Source organism: Coturnix japonica, chromosome 36 (genome assembly GCF_054131305.1).
Source record: "Coturnix japonica strain WE chromosome 36, WE-NBRP24, whole genome shotgun sequence".
NCBI lineage: Eukaryota > Metazoa > Chordata > Aves > Galliformes > Phasianidae > Coturnix > Coturnix japonica.
Genome location: NC_140698.1, coordinates 1,934,618 through 1,957,906, shown reverse-complemented (window position 1 = coordinate 1,957,906; position 23,289 = coordinate 1,934,618). Strand labels below are relative to the sequence as shown.

General features: G+C 41.1%; 2 protein-coding genes across 2 annotated transcripts; both read right to left on the bottom strand.

Moving 5' to 3' along the window:
- Positions 1–828: 828 nt before the first annotated feature.
- LOC146755082 (uncharacterized) lies at positions 829–6,002 on the bottom strand. Its single transcript, XM_085526398.1, has 3 exons — positions 5,889–6,002; positions 4,474–4,669; positions 829–2,027 (listed from the first exon to the last, which is right to left on the bottom strand). The coding sequence occupies exons 1-3, from the start codon at positions 5,970–5,972 to the stop codon at positions 1,666–1,668; spliced, it is 642 nt and encodes a 213-aa protein (XP_085382524.1). The 5' UTR covers positions 5,973–6,002; the 3' UTR covers positions 829–1,665.
- Positions 6,003–6,132: 130 nt separating this feature from the next.
- Positions 6,133–20,615, bottom strand: LOC146755081 (obscurin-like). The gene is made up of 6 exons (XM_085526367.1): positions 20,588–20,615; positions 15,971–16,132; positions 13,068–13,363; positions 6,766–7,033; positions 6,209–6,270; positions 6,133–6,153 (listed from the first exon to the last, which is right to left on the bottom strand). Exons 1-6 carry the CDS (start codon positions 20,613–20,615, stop codon positions 6,133–6,135), a joined length of 837 nt encoding a protein of 278 aa, XP_085382493.1.
- Between the last annotated feature and the right edge of the window lie 2,674 nt (positions 20,616–23,289).

Below are 23,289 nucleotides of genomic sequence, written 5' to 3'. Positions count from 1 at the left end.
TTCTCTTCACAAACCTTATTCCAGACTACCAACCAACTTCACTTTCCTCTGTTCATTATCTATGCGAAACCATGTTTTAACTTCTGGTCCCCTCTAGAGCTTCAATGGCAACTTTACCTAAGATTTGCTGCTAGCCACACTAGTGTGAAATTTCCAGCTTCATAGTTAAAGTTTGAGAAGTTTTAACAGCAGAAAGCCAAGCATAATCTTACAGAAAAAAAATATCTCAGTTGACTACAAACCTCGCTTTGTACTTGCTGAATTTGTTTCTCGGCATCAGAATGTTTGTCTTTTAGATCTGCATACTCTTCTTCTTTCCTCTGCAAATCTTTTTTCAAATTCAGTACAAGGGCAGAACTCTCAAAGAATATTTTCTAGCCTTATGTTAAAAATAAAGAGACAAAGAACATTCCATGAGATGTGTAACAGTAAACAGCAATTACAGCTTCATCCATGCCCTGCCTGTTGGTTTCTATTTGTAAATAGACTCTTAAATCTATCTAGACCAGTGACAAGATTTAAACAATTACTTTTGAATTTCAGCTTGCTTCTCATAATCAGATTCTGAAGCAATAAATTATTCAGATGCTATTCTGAGGGATGTACAACAAAACCACCAGAAATCCCCATATTATTCTTTATTTCCTTGCACACTCCTGTTTTCCCTTGGAACTCAAGTAGCATACCAAAGCATCCCAAAGTAGTAGTTTGGCCATTGATAAGCATGCAGATGCATTAAGTCGAAGGGATGTTCCCATTAACTATTTTTAACTCTAGTTCATTCTCAAAGGGCTCTAAGTTAACTCAGTGGTTACTTACGATTCTATACGTTGCACTTTCTCCATTTCACTCTTTTCCTTTTCCCGAAGAGAATGTTTCATCTGCTCCAAGCTGTTTTTCAGCTGCATAACTTCTTGAATCAGATTTGCTTCTTTGCTACTTAACTCTTCAACCTTTTTGTCTGCATTAGCAGACTTCTCCTGCAGAGTTGCTGTAACTGTCTCTAGATTAACAATAATAGATTCTTTTTCTTTATGTAATTCATTGAGTTTTGACACATTGTCTTCCATTGTCTTGGAAGCCTCCAGACGATATTCACGCTCTCTTATTTTTACCTCACAGTTGGCAACTTCCTCCTGAAATTGTGCAATCACTCTCTGATCTTCTGCAGTCTTTTCTTCAAACTCCCGAGTTTTCTTTTCTATTTGCTCATGTAACTGATTCACAAGATCATCTTCCTGACTAGTGTGAGTTGTAATCTCACACAGCTTCATTACAAGTTGACGATTATGATTTTCAGCATTATTCAGTCCCGCCTTTAGGTTTTCATTGTCTTGAAGCAGTGCTTTGATGTGCTGACTTTTTTGTGAGGAAACATCAACAATACTTCTGCATACTTCCCAAATCCTTTCAAGACTATAGTTAAAGGAGAGGTCCTGCACAAGATCTGAGATGGAAGAAGTCTGTGACTGAGTGCATGCAGAACTAATTTGAGATGTCCCTGGCTCATCTTTTTCAGAGTCTGAGGAATCCTTTACACTGAAAAAGTCAGTACCGATGGCATGAAACTCTAAGTGACATTTGTATAATTCATCTAATTTGGTCCGCATTTCTTTTACTTGTGACACTTTATCAATTATACATTCTTTGGCAACTTCTATGTTGTTAGCTAGTTAAGTGGGCATTTTTGTCTTCTAGTGTCATATTTATAGATTTCTGTTCATCCAGTTCAGAAGCAATTTCCCGATAGTCAGCTTGACCCTGCAGAATTTGTTCACGGAGGACATCAGCTGTTTCTTCAGAAAAAGAAAGCTCAATACACAGGCTTGTTACCTGCTTACTGAAATCTTCTTTTTTATTTTGTTCTCTTCTGCATTGTTCTTCAAGCACAGCTAAATGATGTTCCAAGATTTCAGTTCTTTCCCTCAGTGCTAGTACTTCCTTTCGGTACGCGGAGCACTTTTGTTTCATGTGTTCAATTGTCCTTTGCTCTACAGTGTTCTTTTTCTTTCTCTCATTTACAACTACTGTAAAACAAACAAACAAACAAACAAAAAAAAGGGAAAAGGAATGTAGCTCAGATTGATTAAAATCATTATTACATAGCAGTTCACAACACCAAGTAGCAACTTCTAAGTGAAAAACTGTCGTAATATGCAAGCCATACCCTCACATCACATAGTATTTGATACTAGTGAAGGAATTCAAGTCCTCTGAACATGTAATCAGGTGCGTCAGATTTCTATACAGAATTAACAGCAAAATGTTTTCAGTCTGGAAGAACACTTTTACCATGGCACTACTCAAACCTTCCACTCCACACCAGTAGAAAATCTAATTAGATTTAAGAAACATGGGAACGAGATAGATAATTCACAGCTATATTCTTTCTATCTTCCGTGCTTCAGCAATCCCTATAAGGCAGCCAGGAATCACTCCATCTACATCTAAATGGTAGATAAACAGTTCTCTAAGAAATTTCATTCAAACTCACAGTCCTCTTACTTTCAAAAGAAAGATAAAACCCTGGACAAGTTGATCACTTAAGTGCTGATATCTGCCTCTCTTATTCAGTTGATCTCTAAACAAAATATGAGGATTCCTACTTCTGTCCACACTTACTCTTTTGCATATAAAGTTCACTCATAAAGTTGTACAAATTTGCAGATTCAAGTTTCCATAAATATTCCATTAGCTTGGGGCTGTTTTTTTCTTTAACTGGTGAGCAATTAGCTAAAATCACATGCATTTTCTTTCTATCAAAAGCGACTTCTGCTGTATTTCATCACTGCTTTAGAATCCAGTTATTTCCATTCCATAATATGCATACTTTAAGTATTAGAAAAATAAATATAAGTCAAGACTTACTAGGGACTGGGTCACCACAACAATATATTCCATGGTGATTCTTCTACAGTCCTTTTACTACTACAACTACAGAAATGCAGAATTTTATAGCGCCCACGTGCAGCCTGCATTACATACAGATTCACATGTACTGCATGGAAACAGCCTCTTAACTCATCTAAGGAGTTTTATATACAGCCCTCAACTGATTTAAAAGTCATACTGAAGAAACAGCAGTGGCGTATTCCACCCCAAACCAGGTTTTGGGTTTTGACTGCTGCTCCCAGCAACACTAGTGAGGGGAATATGATTTATAAGTAATCTAAATACTTTATGCTGAAAACAACAAGCAAGCACTAAAGCAAGATAAATAAGACTAGGGAGAAGATGTGTAATGTTCAGTCTAGAAGCTCCTTACACAGGAAGTAGGGAAAAAACATTATTACAGAGCATAGGAAACAAGACCTAAAAGCTCAGAGAATGGTGTAAATACCATGAACTTGAAGCTGAGATAACCTAGCATCTCCTAAAACACTTTTGCTCGTGCTACTTATATAACTAATTCTACAAAAGAACCAGCACAACATACCTGTGCTCATTGTTCTACTGTGTATATTTAACATAGCTAAAGAATATATATTAAGCAGTTTTTGAAATTGGATGCTATTAATACTCACAAATAGAAGAAAATTTTAACATGATTGAATACTCAGTACTTCTTAACAGAAAACTTCATGCTGACATTGTGACTATCAGCTACCCATTTTAATTCCTATGTGGAGCATTGCTGTCATTAACTTTTAAATGAGAGCTTTGGTCATATGATTAGAACAAACCCACTACTATTTGGAGTATGGAGGAGTCCACATCCCTCCCTCAGTCTCTGGTAAGATGCTTATATGTGATGCCATTCAGTGGTCACATTAGGATTCAATATTTATGCCAAATAAAGGCAGCAGGGACAAATCATCCAAGAACAGCATCTCATCCAAAGAAGGCCTTGACTTTCTCCCTTGCAGATATTTTGCAAGAGGAATACAAGAAAGGAAGGGACTACAGCTAAGTTTTAGATTTTCCCTTCTACATTGTATATGCCTTCCGTAATTCTAGGAACACTGATGCTCAGCTGTGCCCAGAAGTGAAGTTAAATGCATCAGAGCTTATCCAAACCATTTTGCTCAAATATTGCCCATGAGCGAGCAATTAGCAGGTCGTCAACAATTTTGATAGTTGCTTCAGAAAAAACAAAACAAACAAACAAAAAAAAGCACTTGAACAGCTGATGCTACTCAGAAGATCAGCAACAGCAGTTGAAACAATCCTAAAGAAACTGCTTTAAAACTATTACCAAATCTGCAAGTGCATCAACAGATGAGGAAAAAGCAGCAAAAAGGAAAAAAATAGTGCAAAAAAATTTATTCTTAAGCATTCAAAAATGAACAGCATAGGACCTTCTGAAAAAGGGATATTTACATAACAGTTACTTCTATTTACAGTTTAACACAGTGGCTTTTCTCCTTATACCATAAGGAGAATAAGGCTTCACAGCCTTTTGCTTCCTATCCGGAATAGGAAGCAATTTATTGTTTTGGAAGACACCCTGTTCAAGGATGGAAGAAACTGTACCTTTCTTTGGAGGTGGCTCTTCCACAGTAGGCTTATCCTCGTCAGTACTGTGCTTTCTTCCCACTTCCAACTCAGTTTTCTCTTGTTTCAGTGCTTTAACTGAAAGCACTGAAAATTGGCTGCTTTCAGTTCCTTTATTAGTGTTCTCTTCTGCCGGTTCTGCTTTAATGGTAGTTAAATGGTAGGTAGTCTTTTCCTGTATTGATATAAGATCAGTTACATTGAAGCTTAACAAAAGGAGCACTTAAGTCTCAGTAATCTTCTGTAGGCAAATATTTACACAAAACCATACAGCTAAAATATTTACCCGGTGACTCTATAGACATCAGTTACAAATCTCAATAGCAGACAGAACAAGTACACCTTCAGATAATGACAAGTGCAATACTCGGTAGAGTATACAAGGGAAAGCAAGAGCCTAGCAGGTTACAAAGTAAAAGACTTGCACACAATCGAGAGTTTACCAGTTTATCAAAGAATTTCCTGTTTCCAAGAAGTCAACAAAATTACAAACATGGTGAAAGAGCAAATGGTCAGCTCTCATACAAGTTCATCACATCACACTTCTGCTAAGCTGCTAAAATCACTTTCATCGTGACAGATATAATCCAACCTTAAAGCTTAGTCAGCTCTGTCACGCATATTTTAGATTGTGTCCTTGACCACAAGTGAAGCTTCCTTACTTACAAGATGACGATTGTTAAGCCATGCTGGCACTGCCAAGAACTGATTATTCATCTTTAGTAGCTTATGAAAAGAAAAGCTTCAGAAGTGTTCAGGCCACACAATCTCACAGATAGAGTTGGAGCCTTGTTCTTGGAAGAAGTAATAGGTGAGAACATTACTACTCATCACAGTCAGCTTTAATACCATGGAAATACTAAGTTGCAGTGATGCAGACAGTCAAAGACTAAGAAGGGTCAAGTTGCTAAGCTTACAAGGTTAGAGATCTGAGTGACAGAATTAACTATAAATGTTTTCAGAGCTACTTCAGGCTACCAAACATCAAAAAATGAACAAAAACCACCAGAAGTGGTATGCACACATACTTAATCAAGCTAGTCTTCACATATTCAGTAGCTCGCGGTACATTAGTCAGGATAAAGTTTTATGGACTGCATAGAACATGGAGATATCCTGACCATTCCTACTCGTACTTCCAACTCTACTCAAAATACTTTTACTGTTGCTCTTCCTCTGATGTAGGAGTGTGAGGCAGGAGTTAGTGGAACACACTGATATTTTTGTTGTTTGTGTTAACAACAACTACCTTCAGATAAATTTGAATTGTTTACAATTTCAAGCGAGTACCAGCTACATACAGAAAATCAGTTTTCCAAAAATGTGTTGATTACAAGCATAGAATTAGTGTTTTTCTTTTTTTGTATAAGGATACGGAGATGTGTAAAACTCACATAATCTTTTACTTTTTCTTCTAAATGAGATTTTAAGTCTTGTAGCTCTGTAATAATGTCATCTTTCTGCACCACGATGTCCATTAGCTCTCGAATCCTTTCATTTTGTGCATTCATTTTCTTGGAAATAAAAAAATAAAAAAAATATCAGTCATCAGTTTCTAATGTAGTGTTAAGTAGCTGAATTACACAATGCATTAAAGGCAAATTAAGCTAAGCTCGGTAAGAAATCTATTAATGGAGCCTACTGGAATAGCATTTTAAGCTACCACAAGTTGGTATTAAAACAATTTTACACAACATCTTCTTGATAAAGTTACCTCAGTTGCTTCTTTAAGTTGCTCAACAGACTCATCCAATTTAATCATCTGCATTTCAAAGTCTGTAACACACAGAAAAGGTTGTATTACATAAGTAGCCAATAGATAGTTTATTAAGTAATCAATTTTTCCAGATATTCTAATGTTTAGGTAGCTTTTGAACAGATTAATTAATTTGCATGTGGTCTTCACTTATTGGGAGTGATTCAAAAGTTTTCTATATTTCTTGGAACGAAAACATTGCATCAACAAGACATAAAGAAGAGTAGAGATTACAATATAAAAGTAAAAATCAAGATATAGACATTTAACCCCATACTTACAAAAGCATAAAGCTGCTAGTTGCAGTTTAAAGGAGAGGGGGAAAAAAAGAAAAGAAATAACCAAAAACCGTGGAATTGCTGAACCTGAATATACACAAGGAACAAACTATCACTTATCTACAGGCTATGGTTCCAAAGGTAGAACATCTCCTCTAATTCCTACTCAAACTGGTTATTTCTCTTTTAGATTAATGAACTATTTCTGTCTTCTACCTTTCACATCGCATAACTCACCTTTGTTCTTCTGCATCAGCTCTTCTTCAGTTTTAAGTAGTTTGGTGTTTTCCTCTGTTAGCTCTTCTTTGGTCTCCATCAGTTCAAAGTTAGTTTTCTCCAGCTGCTTTTCAAACCAGTCAATATCTTCCTTCGGGTCCTCCAGGGATACAATGGAACTATGTGCTGCCTCAGCTTGCTCTTTAATATCCATGACATCATAATGCACAGAATCAAGAATGCCCTCAGGATCAACACAGGTGTCAGGCACTATGCTATGTTCTCCACCCTGAAACGTAATTTATAATCAGTTAAAACTGGTGAATAGCTGACTACATAATAGCTGTTATTTCTACAGATAGTCTGGATAGCCACTATGAAGACAGCCATACAAGAAGTTTTTAATTTCAGCTTCAAAACCCACCTCACAAATTCACATACAACACGACAGTGATTCATATGGGGGGAAGATAAGTGGCATTCTAGTAACAGCTAATATATTTTATAGTATTTGATGACCACGCTCCCTTTTTTTTTTTTTTTTTTTTTTAAATATTACCCCAGATTGATCTCCTTCAAATTTAACGTACAAGTTCGGACTCCCCTTTTCTCTGTATACAGTGTAAATTTTCATTTTGTGTTGCAGAAACAAGGAAAACGCCCAAATTCCCAAAGCTTTCTGAAACTGTTCTTAAGGCTCAGCAACTATTCCTGCTAGATGAAGAATAGATGTATCTTGCTCATCATACAGCAACACAGCATGCACTTCTTTGTAAACAGCCTTGTGTTTCTATAAGATGTGCCCATAACATTTAAATAGTAAAAAGGAAAATATTTAAGAAAAAAAAAAGGAAAATATATAAGAAAAAAAAAAGAAAAATACCAGGGTGTCATGGTTTAATAATTTTGTAATTTTGCTATCAGTATTCCACATCATAACGTCATATAAAGCATGAATAATTTTACTGCTCCCGAACACTTGCAGTATATTGATGATATTGTCGTGTGGGGCCATACAGCAGCAGAGATTTTCAAGAAAAGAAAACAGATAATCCAAATTCTTTTGCAAGCTGGTTTTGCCATTAAGCGCAGCAAGGTGAAGGGGTCTGCCCAGGAAATCCAGTTCTTAGGTGTAAAATGGCAAGATGGGCATCGACACATCCCAGCAGATGTGATTGACAAAATCACTGCTATGTCTCCGCCCACCAACAAGACAGAGACCCAATCTTTTCTGGGAGTAGTGGGCTTTTGGAGAATGCATGTCCCAAACTACAGCCACATAGTGAGCCCCCTCTATCAGGTAACACGGAAGAAGAATAATTTCTCATGGGGTCCTGAGCAGCAGCAGGCTTTTGAGCAGAGAAAACAAGAGATAGCCCGTGCCGTGGCCTTGGGGCCAGTACGGACAGGACAGGATGTAAAGAACATCCCCTACACTGCTGCTGGAGAGAAAGGTCCCACTTGGAGTTTGTGGCAAAGAGCTTTAGGAGAAACCCAAGGCCAACCCCCGGGACATTGGAATCGAGCATATAAAGGGTCTGAGGAGTGCTACACTCCAACTGAGAAGGAGATCTTAGCCATGTACAAGGGGGTTTGGGCTGCTTCTGAAGTAGTTGGGACAGAGGTTCAGCTCCTTCTAGCACCTCGCTTGCCTGTGGCCCCCCGTCACGGACACAGGTAGATTTTTGCTTAAACCGTGACAACTACCCAGAATGCAGCATAAGGGAATTTTTGCCTAGAACTCTGGAGGACTATTTGTAACTCAGAAAGGTCAGAGATAGAAAGTTCACACTGATTTCTGGGTCACCAGCCTCACTGTACATCAGCATTTTTGGTTTTTAAATGATACATAAAGTTCTCAATGGCACTGCTCTAGTCGATAGTTCTTTCCCTTTCCGTGCAGCTTGCTCTGTGCATGGCTTGTGAACCGCTATTCAGGCCAGACAGCTGCAGCCCCAAAGACCTGCCATAAATGTACAAATTCTACCAGGATAATGTCTTGGTAGTGGAGAAACAGGATGCGCAGTCATATGGCTCTCACACATACCTTGTACAACCAGCTTGGCTCTGGACTGGGCATCGCCAATGTCACAGGTGTACACGTCACTGTCACTTTTCTCCAGATTTTTTATGCACAGCTGCAGGTCTCGTCCTTTCTGTGCCCTCTTGTATTTCCTGCCAGGCCTGAGCTCAGCAATGCCTTTCCTCCATATGACGAAGGATGTGGCTTTCTCGCTCTGACATGTAAAAAGTGCACTTCCACTTTCTTCAATTTTCACATCTGAAAGTTCCTTGATAAACTAATTAGGTTTTTCTGGAAGGAAAAAAAAAAAAAGATGAGGGTGTAGGACAAAGGCATTTGTTACCCCAACAAGTCCCAAGCATACAGAGGTGTCCTGAATCTCCTTTGCCCTCATTTCAGAATATCACATAGAGATGCAAAGAGTCTAAGAAGACCACAGAGTCCACCCATTTACATAGGTTTGATAATTCCAGTAGATATCTGGAAAGTTCAATACCATTATACATGCGCTGGTAGGATCTCATCTGATAAACTGCATATAGTTTTGATTACACATATTCAATATAGACTAATTCAGATTGCCATCTTTTCTTGGCTCACTAACACCCAAGATCATAGAATCATAGAATGATCACAGAATCATAGAGTGGCCTGAGTAGAAAAGGACCTCAAAGAGTATCTAGTTTCAAACCCCCTGCCAAGGGGTCACCAACCACCAGACCAGGCTGCCCAGATCCACATCACACTGGAGAATCATTCAGTTTCCAGATTATTTTAAGGAAAAGATTTTAATCCATCATATTTTCTGAAAACTAAGAATTGATCCTGCTCAAGGAAACAGAAGAGAAAAACATCACCCACAGGCTGCAGATATTTACCTCGACTTCTCTACATGCCATCCCCAGTGTGCTTTTCAACTCACCTTGCACAGTGACCCTGGCTTTTGTTATGGAGTCCTCTGTCTCACAGGGGTACTCCCCACTGTCCTTGGCAGTAGAGTCATGGATGATCAGAATGGCCCCAGTTCCCTCCTGCTGCAAGTCGTACTTCTGGCTTTTTCTGATTGCTTTGCCATCCTTGTACCACCTGATGTTCAAATCCGGTTTTGACAGCTCACAGCTCATGCTGATGTCCTGCCCTGCTGCTGCTGTCTTATCCTCCAGCTGTTTTGAAACCTCAGTAGGTTTTCCTGGAAGAAAACATTGCTTTTTGAGTAACATACACTTAGGGTAGGATGCCTCTCTCAAAATACATGCATCTACATGCTGGAGATAAGTTAGAGAGGCACTTGCAACAGACGCCATCCTACAGCCAGCAGTAATCTGCAAAGTACAGACAATAGAATTCCAGGCAGCATTTATTCTCTCTTAAATCTACCCCATTGAGGATGATGAACCATGTCTGAAAACTGCCTCTTTCTTCTCTCCACTCATCACACTGGGAGCCTCGGATGATGCTCTCAGATGCACATGTTCTAGATAGGAATTTGTTGTACAGCTAGATGATGTGAAGGCCATCCCTTCAGCTTATACTTAGAGGATATTTGCTCCCACAGTTCCCTCAACAGATCATTCCTGATTTACTGTTAATGGAACAAACTGTAGTGAGATGCCCATTTCCAACACTACCCCAGTGCTTTGGGTAGTTCTCACATTTGTGTAAAATGTTTCCTCCTTTTACTTATTTTTAAGAGAAATTCTCAGTGCTTCGAGGTTCAAGTAGAAGGTTGCTATTCACTTTAACCATATTATGAGTTAGCTCTCACGACAATCTTATCAGAAGACAGTTGAAGGAATCAGACCCCAGAATCTCTCCCATCTCATTACCTTTCACAGACAGAGAGGCTTTGGAGGTTAGACCACGGGCAGTAAAAAACGACTTCCCCAGCGTCAGTAGGAGTCACACTTTTGATAATGAGAGTATATTTCCGACTCACGTTAGAAGCTTTAAATCGCCCACCACTTTCAACTCTGCTTCCATTCAGTGTCCAGTTGAACTCATCAATGCTTTCATGGGACGGAATGCATTCAAAAGTACAATCTTCTCCCTCCTGGATTTCAGTGTTTTTCAGCCGTTTGGTAATGCCACTATTCAGCTCTGGAAGGTAAGAGATAGTTTAGTATGAGGTTTATATGGAGAAAAGGCATTTGTGACTGACATGAGTAGCAGTACTGGTGTTTTAACTCAGGATTTGCAGAACATGGCTGTGTTCCTCACTGATGTATTCTCTAAGACATTCTCCACTCAGAATTACCAGAAAGCTATAAAAAAAAAGAGACGTGAATCCCTTGTCTTTGCTCTGGAAGAACTACAATTAGAGCAGCTCAGTCCATGGAGCAGAATGAAAATTCAATGAGCTACAGAGGGAACAACCTAACAGAGAGGACAACTCTAGGATGCTGCGTGAGAAAAAGGGTTTTGCCTATGACAAGAAATTAAATGTTTCTATTAGCTAATTTGTTACCATCCTACCCCTACTGGTGTTCAAACCATTTCTCCATTTTAGGGATGTTTAGAAAGGAAACATTTCCAGGACATTCTTGACGTGTTTGGTGATTTTCATGGCAAAATGAGATACATTTACATCAAAAGCAATGGGAATTTTCCAGACATCACTGTGCTAAATTGCAGTAATACACTTCTATTGTAGAAACTATTAAGGCTCGTGGGGGAATAGGTGTAAGACATAGTGACCACACTGAATGTGCTTTCAGCACTCCTTTACTTTCCACAGTACTTAGCCTGAATGCCGACCTTTGATTTGGCAACATCAGTGCCAATATCACAGGTATAGAAACCTGCATCTGACTTCTCGAGGTCATGGATAAGGGGACATAGGGTCTTCCCAGACTGTACCAGCTCATACTTGTTGCCAGAAGTGAGCAGAACACCGTCCTTCTTCCACACTGGTTTGATCTTCTCTTTAGAGACTTCGCATTCCAATTTAATCACACCCCGCTCCTCGACAAAAACATCATCCAAGGACTTCATGAAGACAGCAGGCTTCTCTGCAATTAAAAAGGCAAAACAGAACAATGTGATACAGAAGTTGAGACATTTCCAGTTGCTTTCAGATTTTTAAAGAGGGATAAATAAATCTTTACCAGTACTGACGACACCAATATAGAACCTAAAGTGGTTTCATGTGTGTTGACTGAATGCACTTTATGGAATTCTGAACTAATCAGTTGGAGAATACAGGGAACAGGAGGGACAGCCTGCATTGCCGTGGGTGGGACTGATATCATATGAAGTAATTGGGATGCAGCTCTTCTAAAGCTGGAGAGCTGGCATTGCCCTCACATGGAGCAGAGCTCATACAGCAGGCCACAGGATTAAGAGGATAAGCTGCTGAACACTTTTGATTTTCCTGTTTTATTGACTCCTTTTATCTATCTTCTATTTCACACATCAGATGTTTATACTGGGGAAAAAACTTCCACCAAATGCAAAAGAAAGGAGAAAGAGGAAATCCTTCAAACTCTGAGCGCATAGAGTAAAAGAGCTTAATTGCTGGGGAGAGCAGATTAGAATCACAGTACCCTTAGAATTGGAAGAGACCCTTCAAGGCCATCTAGCCCAGCTCCCCTGCAATAAAAAGGGACATTCACAGCTAGATCAGGTTGCTCACAGCCTGGTCATTAGTCATCCCAGAGGCAAAACACACACTGAATGATCTCTCCCTGCAGTCATAAATCCTTAATTCCATAAATCACTGGAAGAAAGCCCCTCATGACTTTGGTGGCTATCTGAGCCCCAGAGAGGTGAGCTTTAGAAGCAGGACTGCTGCACAATAGAATGAACTGGAGCTCCTTAGCATCTCTTACATCCAGGAGGGGTGTGATCAGACCCACCTATCACCTTCAGGTGTGCTTTCTGATACCTTGTCTGACTTCACTGTCACTGTGCCAGCATCCTCAGGCTTAACCTGCTTCATTGTCAGTGTGCAGGAATTGCCAACGTTCTTGATGTCATTGTAATTGTTGGTGTAAAGGAGGTTGCCATTCAGGAACCATTCCACGTCCTCGTCATCATGGGACAGCTCGCAGGAGAAGACAGCAGAGCTCTCTTCTTCAATTTCCACATCCTGCAGGTGCTTCGTTACTTCTACATTGCGGGCTGTGGGGAAACAAGGTGAACTGTTACCACTGTTACTATAAATCATACTGGGATGTGGTAGAATGGTTAGACTAGATGATCTTTGTGTAATCTTCTCAGTGAAGACTATACATTTATAAAGTTAGCAGTAGAGAACGGCAGAAGTCAACCTCAAGAAGAGAAATCTGAGGTGAAATAGGACATGGGAGAGACCACCCTCCCTGCTCATACCTTCAGCTGTCAGCGTGGCCTCAGTCTCTGCAATTCCTGCCTTGCACTTGTACACACCAGCATCATCGGGCTTCAGCTTCAGAATCTTGAGCTCTGCTGAATGCTTATCCCTCTTGATCTTGTACTTCTCAGAGGGCTCGATGGGTGTGTGGCCCTTGAACCATTTCATAACCTTTGGAGAAGGCCTGAAGTCACAGGACAGGATGACAGAATGACGTTCCAAAGCTGTCTTGTCCTCCAACTTCCTGGTGATTTCTATATGGTAATCTGCAAAGCAGGGGTGGAAGAGAAGAAAGGATGAGGACAATTGGAAGAAGAGGAAAGTCTCTTGCATCTATTCCATTCCAATTAATGTCATGTTCACAATGGTTTTTTGAACCACTCCAAAGATAAAACAAATGATTGTCTATAGGGAATGCCATTGACTACATTTCTATAAAGTAATACTGTATATTATCTACCAAATGCAAGGTCCAGCTCTTGTTCTGTGCTTATTAAATTGCTCCCATTTGTTGAGGCTTTTATTCAAATAAGAGTGAGTTGAAAATATAACAAGTACTTTAGGATGTGAATGGAGACTCTTACACTGGGGACAACAGCAGATAAAGCAAAAGCTTGCAAGTTTCTTTCAGATGAAATCAATGACAAACTGCATCAAATTTAGGCGCTACCAAACTTAACCTTGTCTAGTTCAGAAATACAATTAATTTCACCTGATTTGACTTCTTTGGTATAGCCAAGGACAATACCTCAGCTCTGTAGATCTGAATAGTAAGCACATCACAGCTATTCAAACAGATCTTTTACTGAGACGCAGCTGTCTCATTTAGTGTCCAACGACTTTGAACTGGAAATGGAGCAGACCCTCCAGACACACACAAAATATTTCAAAGACCCCAGTGAAGGAAGACTGTACGTTAATTAATTCTTCATCTTCATGATGTAAACCAAGCCAGAATATGTTACCTCTGACAAGCAGATTGGCTGTGGATTTTGATTTGCCAATTGAGAACTGAATCATGCTTGTCATATCAGTGGTGGTTTTCGGTATGGTCAGCTGGTGGATGGTGCCTTCTTGCTGCATAATCAAGTTTCTGCCAGCCTGTAAGACTTCCCCACGTAGGAATACCACTTGGGAGGTTTCACAGATGGAATGGATATCTCGCATTCAAACTTGGCTTTTTCAGGCTCAGTCACATCCTCATCACACAGCTCCTTTACTAGATTAATGGATTGCTCTTTAAGAAGGATGGAACAAGAGAAAGCAGAGATGTAGAAGGAATGTAAAAAACCCTTACATTATCACCCTACTTACTCACATCAGCATTACTGCACATGAACACTACACCTATCAACTCAAAATGCCTTAAAACATCATTAAAAATAATATAAAGAAAGGAATGTTAAGAAGTCAGACAATAAGGCTGACAACCTGAAGAGAGCCCAGATCTTCTGATTCCCAGTCCAACATCCAAATCAAAGCATGACCTTCCCATCCCGATATCAAACACCTCGCATTACAAAATGGAATACAGGTTCAATGAAACACAGACATTGATAATTACTTTGGTTAAGTACAGCAACTTAGCTCAGAACAACAAGTTTTCTCCTAGTAAAGGTCTCTGTAGCTCAAATGTAATGACTCTACTTAGGATAAATTCATTTTCCAGGATGTTCCTGCCCTTATAATGGTAACAGTGGCAAAGCTGGGGACTGAACTCTTGAGTAGTGTGCTAACTCAAATGTCTCCCTTTTCTTTATCACACTTAACATCATATATATACCCTAACATTGTATATATTAAAAAAACAAAAACAACCCTGTGCTCTTTTCAAACAGCAAGAGAAAATGAAGAAAAAGTCAAGCTATGTTTTTTATCCCTCAACGTTCAAACACAAATCTGAAGTCTAAACGTAGAAAATCAACCTCCTAAGAAAATAATCTGTTTTACTTTGCAAAAGTAAATCCCAAAAGAGAAGCTGGATATTTTGTGGGCAGAAAGGTAGGTAGGTAGGAGTTTTTATTTCTGTGAAAGGTCCTAGTGGTGTTTAACTTCCTTGACATTAAAGCAAAGGATGTTAGCTCGTTTATAACATAAGATAATTTAATCAAAATTGTCATGAGAAGCATAATTACCTTTAACTGTAAGATGGGCACAAGATTCACGAGATTCTGCCTTTTCTGCTACAGATTTGATTTCTGCTGCATCCTTGACTTGGACACGTGTGTAAGTCAGCGAGTAGCTCTGTCCTGAAGCAGAGAACCACAGAGTCACTAAGGCTGGAAAAGACCACTAAGGTCATCTAGTCCAACCGCCAGCTCATCCCTACCAAACTGTGCTCTTGAGAGCAAACCCACAACTACACTTGGCTTCCTTGAGCAAAGAGCTCTGAGGCACATGGCCAGGCTGAGCATCATCCATCTGGTTTCACAGCATCACTGCCTGTTCTCTCATGTCAATGAAACCACCCATTCCCCCACATCCACATCCCCACCAAAGTGGAATCTAAACATGGCTTCTACAAGGACTGACCAAATGTGGCCGCCGTCACCTTCAAAGTACCTGATACAGAAGGATCACACTCACTGTCAGACAAAACCTCTTTGGAGAGGTGAACTGACTGCCCTGTTCACCCCCACGTTGGAAATAACTGCACTCATTTCCTACCTGCTCCCGGCAGTGTGGGATGGTGGGATAGCATCACACTTCCCACACTAAGCATCCCACCATGTCACTTGTTCCACCCTAACCTCAGTCCCAAAACAAAAGGGGAACTCCCTTCTGAACACTCTTCACTTCATTTCAGATGTCTTATATGCTTGATCTCCAACCCAGCCCCCACTCAGGAGAAAGATCCCCCTCTTACACCCTACCATCTTGTTGCATTCTGATGTTGTCATCAGCCTTCAGCTTGTTGTCATCTTTGTACCACTGGGTCTGAACCTCATCGTGTGAAATCTCACAGACAAAAGATGCACTCCCATATTCATTCACTTCCACATCTTCCAGTGCTTTAACAATCTTGATATCTCCAGCTGTGAAACAGTAGAGACATATTTGTCAGGGTATTTCCAGAACTGAGTGCAGCATCTTTTCCTTACACATATTTGCATAGAAAATAAGTAGGATTATGTTTTATTCTAAACCATCATCCATTCCTGAGTCATTTCTCTCTTCAACACAGTCAATGCATTATTGCCCTTGAACTTAAAGATAGACTTACTAGCTACAATGGAGCTCCCTGCAAACAGTTTTCATGGAAACCAGAATCTCATTTATTCTGAAACATTTTAAGTAAAATTAAGGGTAGAAAAAGAATAGAACTGACTGAATCTTTAAGGTCATTTAGTTCCAATCCCCCTGCTATTGGCAGGGACACCTTCCTCCAGACCAACTCTTCTCCTCAGGGTCAAGGCTTCTCTAAAATCATTCTCCTCTAAGCCTGTGCCTGTGCTTGGGATTGCCCTGACCCAGGTGCAGGGCCTTGTACTTGGCCACACTCAAGTTCATGAGGCTGCCAAGGGCCCACCTCTCCAGCCTGTCCAGGTCCCTCTGGGTAACATCCCTTCCCTCTAGCACATCAACAGCACTGCTCAGCTTGGGGTCATCTGCAAACTTGCTGAGGCTACATTTGATTCCACTGTCCATGTTGCCTACAAAAATGTTAAAGAACACTGGTCCCAACACCACCCTCCATCTGGACACTGAGCTATTGACTGCAGCTCTCTGAGTGTGACCATCCAGACAGTTCCCTATCCTGCAACTGGTCCATCCATCAAAACCATTTTTCTCCAGTTCGGTGACCAGGATGTCATGCAGGATGGGATCAAATGCTCTGCACAGGTCCATGTAGATGATGTCAGTTGCTCTCCCATTGTCCACTGATGCTGTTACTCCATCATGAAAGGCCACCAAGTTTGTCAGGCATGGCTTGACCTTGAGGAAGCCATATTGGTTACCACCATCACCTCATCTTTATTTTCCAAACTATGCCAAGGAGAACTAGACAGAACTCTACAATGTCGTGTCACTACAAACCTGTCTGAACCATTGGCTTCTCTGCATGCTCATCACTAGTCTCTCCTTAGCTTGTGTGCCCACAATGTATGGGGAATGTCAGCCACAAATCTTACCTAGGGGACATCTTTGCTTCAAAGTCCCTTGAACATCACACAATCCCTTTTAACTCTCTAGGTCTGCACTTATTTATGTCAGAATCAGACCATATTTCTGTGCTGCTATTTCCCTTTCCTTCTGAAGGGCCTGGATACAACTTGGATTAACCTCAGGAGCAGAGTTCCTGCATAAAACAGCCAGTACTGAAACAGCAACCCAGCCTGGTTGCAGACTGAGAGAGAAAATGAGAGTTCACCGCCTGTGAATAATGAGACTTCTCTTACTTCCCTGGGAAGTAATGCCCACTTTTTTACTTTGACAGAGCTCCTTCCCATCCTAGAAGGGAAAATATCAAGTCAAATCTACATTAGTCCTTCCATCTCTGCACTGGGCAAAGGCAGCCTTCAGATCTATGCTTAATTCACCCAATTCCCTAGAATTAATGGAACTGTACTTACTGGAACATATGCTGAAGCTTAAGCACAGTGCAGTGTTTTCAACATGTAGGAATGGCTATAGAACATGCATAAATTCTGGCTGACCTATGACAGCTTAAAGCACTGCAGAGGACTGTTAACAAGCCCGTTTGGACATCACCTTGAATAAATGATGTTATCCCCAAGTAAGGGAAGGAACAGCTGAGCACCGGGGAGGTACACAAAGGGCCAGAGCAAATTCTCACACTGTCAGGTGCAAAGAAAACTGAGATTTCACCCTAAAACCCAGTTCACAACAAGGCTACAAAATCCTGGCTGAGAATTTCTGAATGCTCACCAGTTGTTTCCAGCTCGAAGGTCATCTTCTGGCCAGCAGCCTCGCAGATGTATTCTCCAGCATCTGTCTTCTCCAGCTGCTCCACAACCAGACGCCGTGTTTTGCCCACAGATTCCATTCTGAACTTTCTGGAGGAGGCAAGCAGTCTTCCATCCTTGTACCATTTTACTCCAGTTGGATCCTGTGCTACTTCACAGCTGAGGGAGGCACTTGCTGACAGGGCAGCACTCACCTCTTTCTGCACCTGCTCCTGGTTCATAAACACAGGTTTTGGCTCTGAGGGAAGAAAAGAAAAACAGAAGGACTGAAATGAGACCATCTTGCAGGTTTGTACGTACAGGTTGGAACAGGTTTAGGTTACCACTTGTGCCCAAACTAATAGCCTTCACTAGAGAATATCAGCTCTTCTGTTGAAACAAAGTGTCAAATCTAGGCAAGAAAGAACCCAGGAACTGAAGGAGCCAAGAGGGTCCTTGAACACCAGTCCCATGGTTGCAAGTCACTATGCAAACATATTGAACCCAAAAGAACATCTGACCTGCAGGCAACCAAAACCTGAGTTCCTTTTGCTTAAGACCCACTGTGAAACATCAAAACACATAAACATGTGATAGTCAAACCACTGGCTGCCTTTTCATGACCCAGAACAGTACTCCTGGCTTCCTGAACAGACTCCTCATGGCCTCTACCATTGCCACAACTGTGACTGTCAAAGGCACAAAGGAAATATGCTCACCAACGCAGTCCTTTGTTCTTTGTGTGTGATTTGCAGATATCTATCTTACTTTGAGCTCTGGCAATAGTCAGCTCTGCCAGGTCTCTTACTGTGAGTAGCAGACTCACCTATCCAGATGCAGCCTCCAACATAAAGGCATAGTAAAAAGGCAGTGTACTACTAGGAGAAGTTCCTGCTTCTCCTGCCATGAAAGGCTGCACGTACAACATGCACTCCAGCCTCACTGCACATACTTATCTTAGTCAAATGTTTCGGTGAACAGGAATTACAGTTTGGGATCTCAGGCACAGGAGAGATTTGAATAATATCTTGAATATTGCTTCCATTGTACATATATCAGTAATTATTATTCTACAGACAGACTGAAACAGGTCTTTGTGCCATACTAAATCCAAATACTTTCTACAAACCCAGGCAATCAAGTCTAGGGAATGAAACTCAGCACAGACTACTGCAACTGGATCACTGTATAGTAGAAACTAGATTTTACTTTACTGTTCTCTGCTGTATTTCAGACAACACCTGTCTTACCTGTGACATGAATCTTGAAGGTGAGTTTCTGGCCAGCAGCCTCGCAGCTGTACTCCCCTGCATCTTTCTTCTCCACCTGGCTCACCACCAGCCGACGCTGTTTGCCCTCTGACTCCACCTTGAACTTCTTGCTCAAGCTGATCAGTTTCCCCTCCTTGTACCACTTCACCTCCATCTTCTCCTGGGCCACCTCGCAGTTCAGCGTGGCGTTTTGAATCAGTACAGCCTTCACCTCCTTCTGCACCTTCTCCTTTTTGATGAAAGCATCTTCTGCTTCTGCAGATTGGGAGAGCATTTAGGATGCACAACAACATTCTCACTGTCCAATGTGTTCAAAACCAAACGCAAAATGCTGCTTGTAACAACTTCATGTATGTTTGTAATTTTGGAATGGTCTCATTCATACTAAACATGAATCAGATTAAATACGTTCTGTCTACCAATGACCCAACACTTCATCGCCCATTACTATGCTATATATATTCTTCATATCTTTAAATATCCTTCACATTCATATCATCAAATATTTTTCATACCTTCAATATTTTGAAATAATTAAGGTTTCTGAGCAATTATTTTCCTTATTTAATCCCAGGGCGGTTTCTAAAATAGCTCCTTGCAATCTCCCCCCATAGGCAGATGGGAATATACTAATGTAGCAGAGAAGGATGCATTACATGGATCTCTTGAGATCAATTTTAACAATTTCTCTGTGGTTCTTAGAGCTTTGATTAAATTGTCCCTAAAAAAACTATTTTTAGAGGGGGGCAATATGATTTCATTCATCAAAAATTGGAAGCCAAAGCAAACACCAAATATAAGCATGTCGTGCTCAGTCATATACAGGTGTCAGGAATTACACTCTAGAAAAGCAGTGCTGATTTACATATTTCTTATTCAAAACTGAAATGCCATTTACACAGAACAATGTGCAGTATTGATATGACTCCTGATAAGGTGTTCGTTTCTGTCCTTGTCAACAGGAGTACTTCTTGCACTGAATACCTACAAACCAATCTCATTTTTTACCAAATCCTCAATATTGTAAATAAGGTTTAGATACTGAAACTCAGAGGCCACTGCTAATTCTCAGTAGTAAAGAATATGACATCATGAAACAAGTTAACTGCACTTAACTTCAGCCACCTGAGAGTTAGGGTTGATCTTGGTTCCCACAGTAAAACATTCAAGCTTCAGTTTCCCAATGAGACTGAGGGATTTGAATCTGTGCTGTACTGAGTGGTGACCTTCAGTGGAAGGCAGTGGGTGACTCACCTCACCCTACAGCAGATGGTGGCAGCTCACTCCTCAGACTATACTGACTACAACTGACCATAATCCAGTTGCCCACAGTCAGGCATCTTGGGCAATTCCACATGCTCTGTGCATCCAAGATGTCTTCACGAGGCTGGAAAATCTACACGTCACTCTCAGGAGAGCCTTTTATAACACAGCAGCTGGACGCCAGCAGGGATCTGTAGAGAACTTCAGGTATAACTGGAAACCAAGTGTGACTCATGGGCCATTCTGTGATGAGAAACATCTCTCTCACCTGTGACATGAATCTTGAAGGTGAGTTTCTGGCCAGCAGCCTCGCAGCTGTACTCCCCTGCATCTTTCTTCTCCACCTGGCTCACCACCAGCCGACGCTGTTTGCCCTCTGACTCCACCCTGAACTTCTTGCTCAAGCTGATCAGTTTCCCCTCCTTGTACCACTTCACTTCAGTCTTCTCCTGGGCCACCTCGCAGCTCAGCGTGGCATTTTGAGTCAGTACAGCCTTCACCTCGTTTTGTACCTTCTGCTTGTTGATAAAGGCATGCTCTGCTTCTGGAACTGGAAAACATTGAGTAAAATAGACATTAGATATGAACAGCTTGTGACTAGAAGACATTAAAAGTTGCTTCTATGTTGTATTGGGCCATTTCCCGGAGCAACACTGCTTCACAGTGTTTATCACACATTATAATGCATCCTCAGCACAGTCCCTATGGTCATCCCATCCCTCTGGGTAGTCTTTACTATCAGCTGGGACTCCTAATTTTCAGATTTCTTCGAATGAAGACAATGACAGATCTTCATCTGTCTGTCTTTTTGATATTGCTCCACTCTACACTGGAGATCAGCCAAATACAGCTCAATTATTAAGTGAAGACCTCAAAATCAGGAAACCATAGAAATTTAAAAGCAGAAAACCATCTTTTGACTCTACTCTATGGCAATGATATAGCCCTTAATATGGTGAATACTTGGCCTACATTAGATTTTGTAGCTCAGTTTTATGCATAAAGCATGGTTTTGTACTCACAGCAACCCTTGATTCTTCAGATAACTGGCTGAGGTCATCTCCTCTTAATACCTAACACATATAGAAGAAAGTGTTTAAAGCCCACCTTACCCTTTGTGTCAACAAATGGAGTTAGCATCAGAAAGATATCAAGTGTAATTAGTTAGGTATACACATATCAGTTAAGGCATACACATATCAGTTAAGGTGATTCAGTTAATCACCTTGCTAAGTGGGATCGATTGATATGTTGAATCTTTTATGGATTACTTTAATGACTGTTTTATCTGATTCTCCTTTTACCAACAACTGGTTGCTGAGAGCGTTCATGCTAGTTCGTATTTGAGGCGTGGGAGAACAGATAAACCCTAAATAAATGGGCTTCCATTTCTATTCCATGGTTTTCCCTACAAAAGGCTGTAGAAGTGCAGAATATTTCTGACGCACTTACATCATGGACTTCTCTAGTGCTAGCCAGCTTCTAACAGCAGAGCAATTTTGAATAAGCTTCCTATGTTTGTTTGGGTCCCAGGAAAGATCCCAGGGTCCTGATGCTGATACCAAGACAGAGGCTCCAAGCATGAATGCAGGACTAGCAGGTGTGAGGGGGATTGACATTGCCTTTTATTTGCAGTGGAGACATGGAAGACCACTCATTCAGATCATTCATGCAAGCATATTCAGGCATACCCAGCTCAGGTGACCGGGAAGGCTCCTGCTCCCCAGCAGTCATGGCAAACCCTTCCATGACCTGTCCCCTATCTCCTTCCTCCCCGCTGTCACTCTGTGAAGCCTTCTGCTGCCATCCCTTTCCCATCCTTCATGACTTTCTCCTCTGCATGCTGTCTGAATTCTGAGTGGCAGCAGCTGCCCAGGAGGGTAAGTTCAGCTCAAGTTGCTGTGCTGCTGACCGTTGCAGTACGTGCAATCCCAGGATTCACACCACAGCTCTACCACCAGCACTGCAGTCCACTGAAGGCGAGGGAGCAGGGCAGCAAGCCAATGCAAGAATGCAGTTGATACACTCTACATTTGATCTCCCTGCTTGTATTGACTGCAGAAGCATCATTCTCTCCACCCATCTTCAACAGCCCCTGTTTTGACTGATGGTTTTCAGGGGAGGTTCAAGTTGGATGTTAAGAAAAACTTCTTCTGAAGAGGAATGGTGATGTGGTGGCACAGCTTTGCAGGGAGCTGGTGGGGTCACCATCCCTGGAAGTGTTCAATAACCATGGAGATGTGGCACTGAGGGACGTGGGCAGTGTGCATGGTGGGATGGGTTGAGGCTGGATGTGGGGATCTTTGTGGTCTTTTCCAACTGCAATGATTTGATGAAGATCAGAAGGCTTGCTTATTAGCAAGACAACAAACATGGCCTAGACCAAACAGGTGATGCAAAACTTCTCACAAATGCAATGGAGCTTTGGCCCACTTCAAGTAAGGATTTCAGCATGCACCACAAATACTGAGATAATGAGATGGCAGAATCAGCCCTTTTTACTCTAGTTTTCTATAGGTTTCCAAGGTGTGCAGCACTTGTTTCTTTTAAGCAAGAAGGTCTAATCTGCATCCCATAATGCTCAACACTCAGCACCTAACATTCAACATGTCCTTAAAATGGGATTGTTCTGTGCTACCAGTGGAACCGTGGGGTAGAGGAACCCTGAAAAGCTTTCTGAGTGCAATGGTAAGAGGAGAAATTAAGACTCAGGAAGCCATTGCACTTTGGGAGAAGCTAGTAAGATGAGGA

Bases quoted from the DNA above. Each gene is read 5' to 3' on its own strand.
- LOC146755081 (XM_085526367.1), bottom strand. From the start codon at position 20,615: ATGCCTGACTGTGGGCAACTGGATTATG. The intron at 16,133-20,587 runs GTCAGTTGTAGT...ACTGTTTCACAG, and splicing joins CTGTGGGCAACTGGATTATG to CTGGAGATATCAAGATTGTT. The intron at 13,364-15,970 runs GTAGGGTGTAAG...CCTGCTTTGCAG, and splicing joins CATCAGAATGCAACAAGATG to ATTACCATATAGAAATCACC.
- LOC146755082 (XM_085526398.1), bottom strand. From the start codon at position 5,972: ATGGACATCGTGGTGCAGAAAGATGACATTATTACAGAGCTACAAGAC. The intron at 4,670-5,888 runs GTGAGTTTTACA...ATATCAATACAG, and splicing joins AAGAAAAAGTAAAAGATTAT to GAAAAGACTACCTACCATTT. The intron at 2,028-4,473 runs GTACAGTTTCTT...TTTGTTTTACAG, and splicing joins AGAGCCACCTCCAAAGAAAG to TAGTTGTAAATGAGAGAAAG.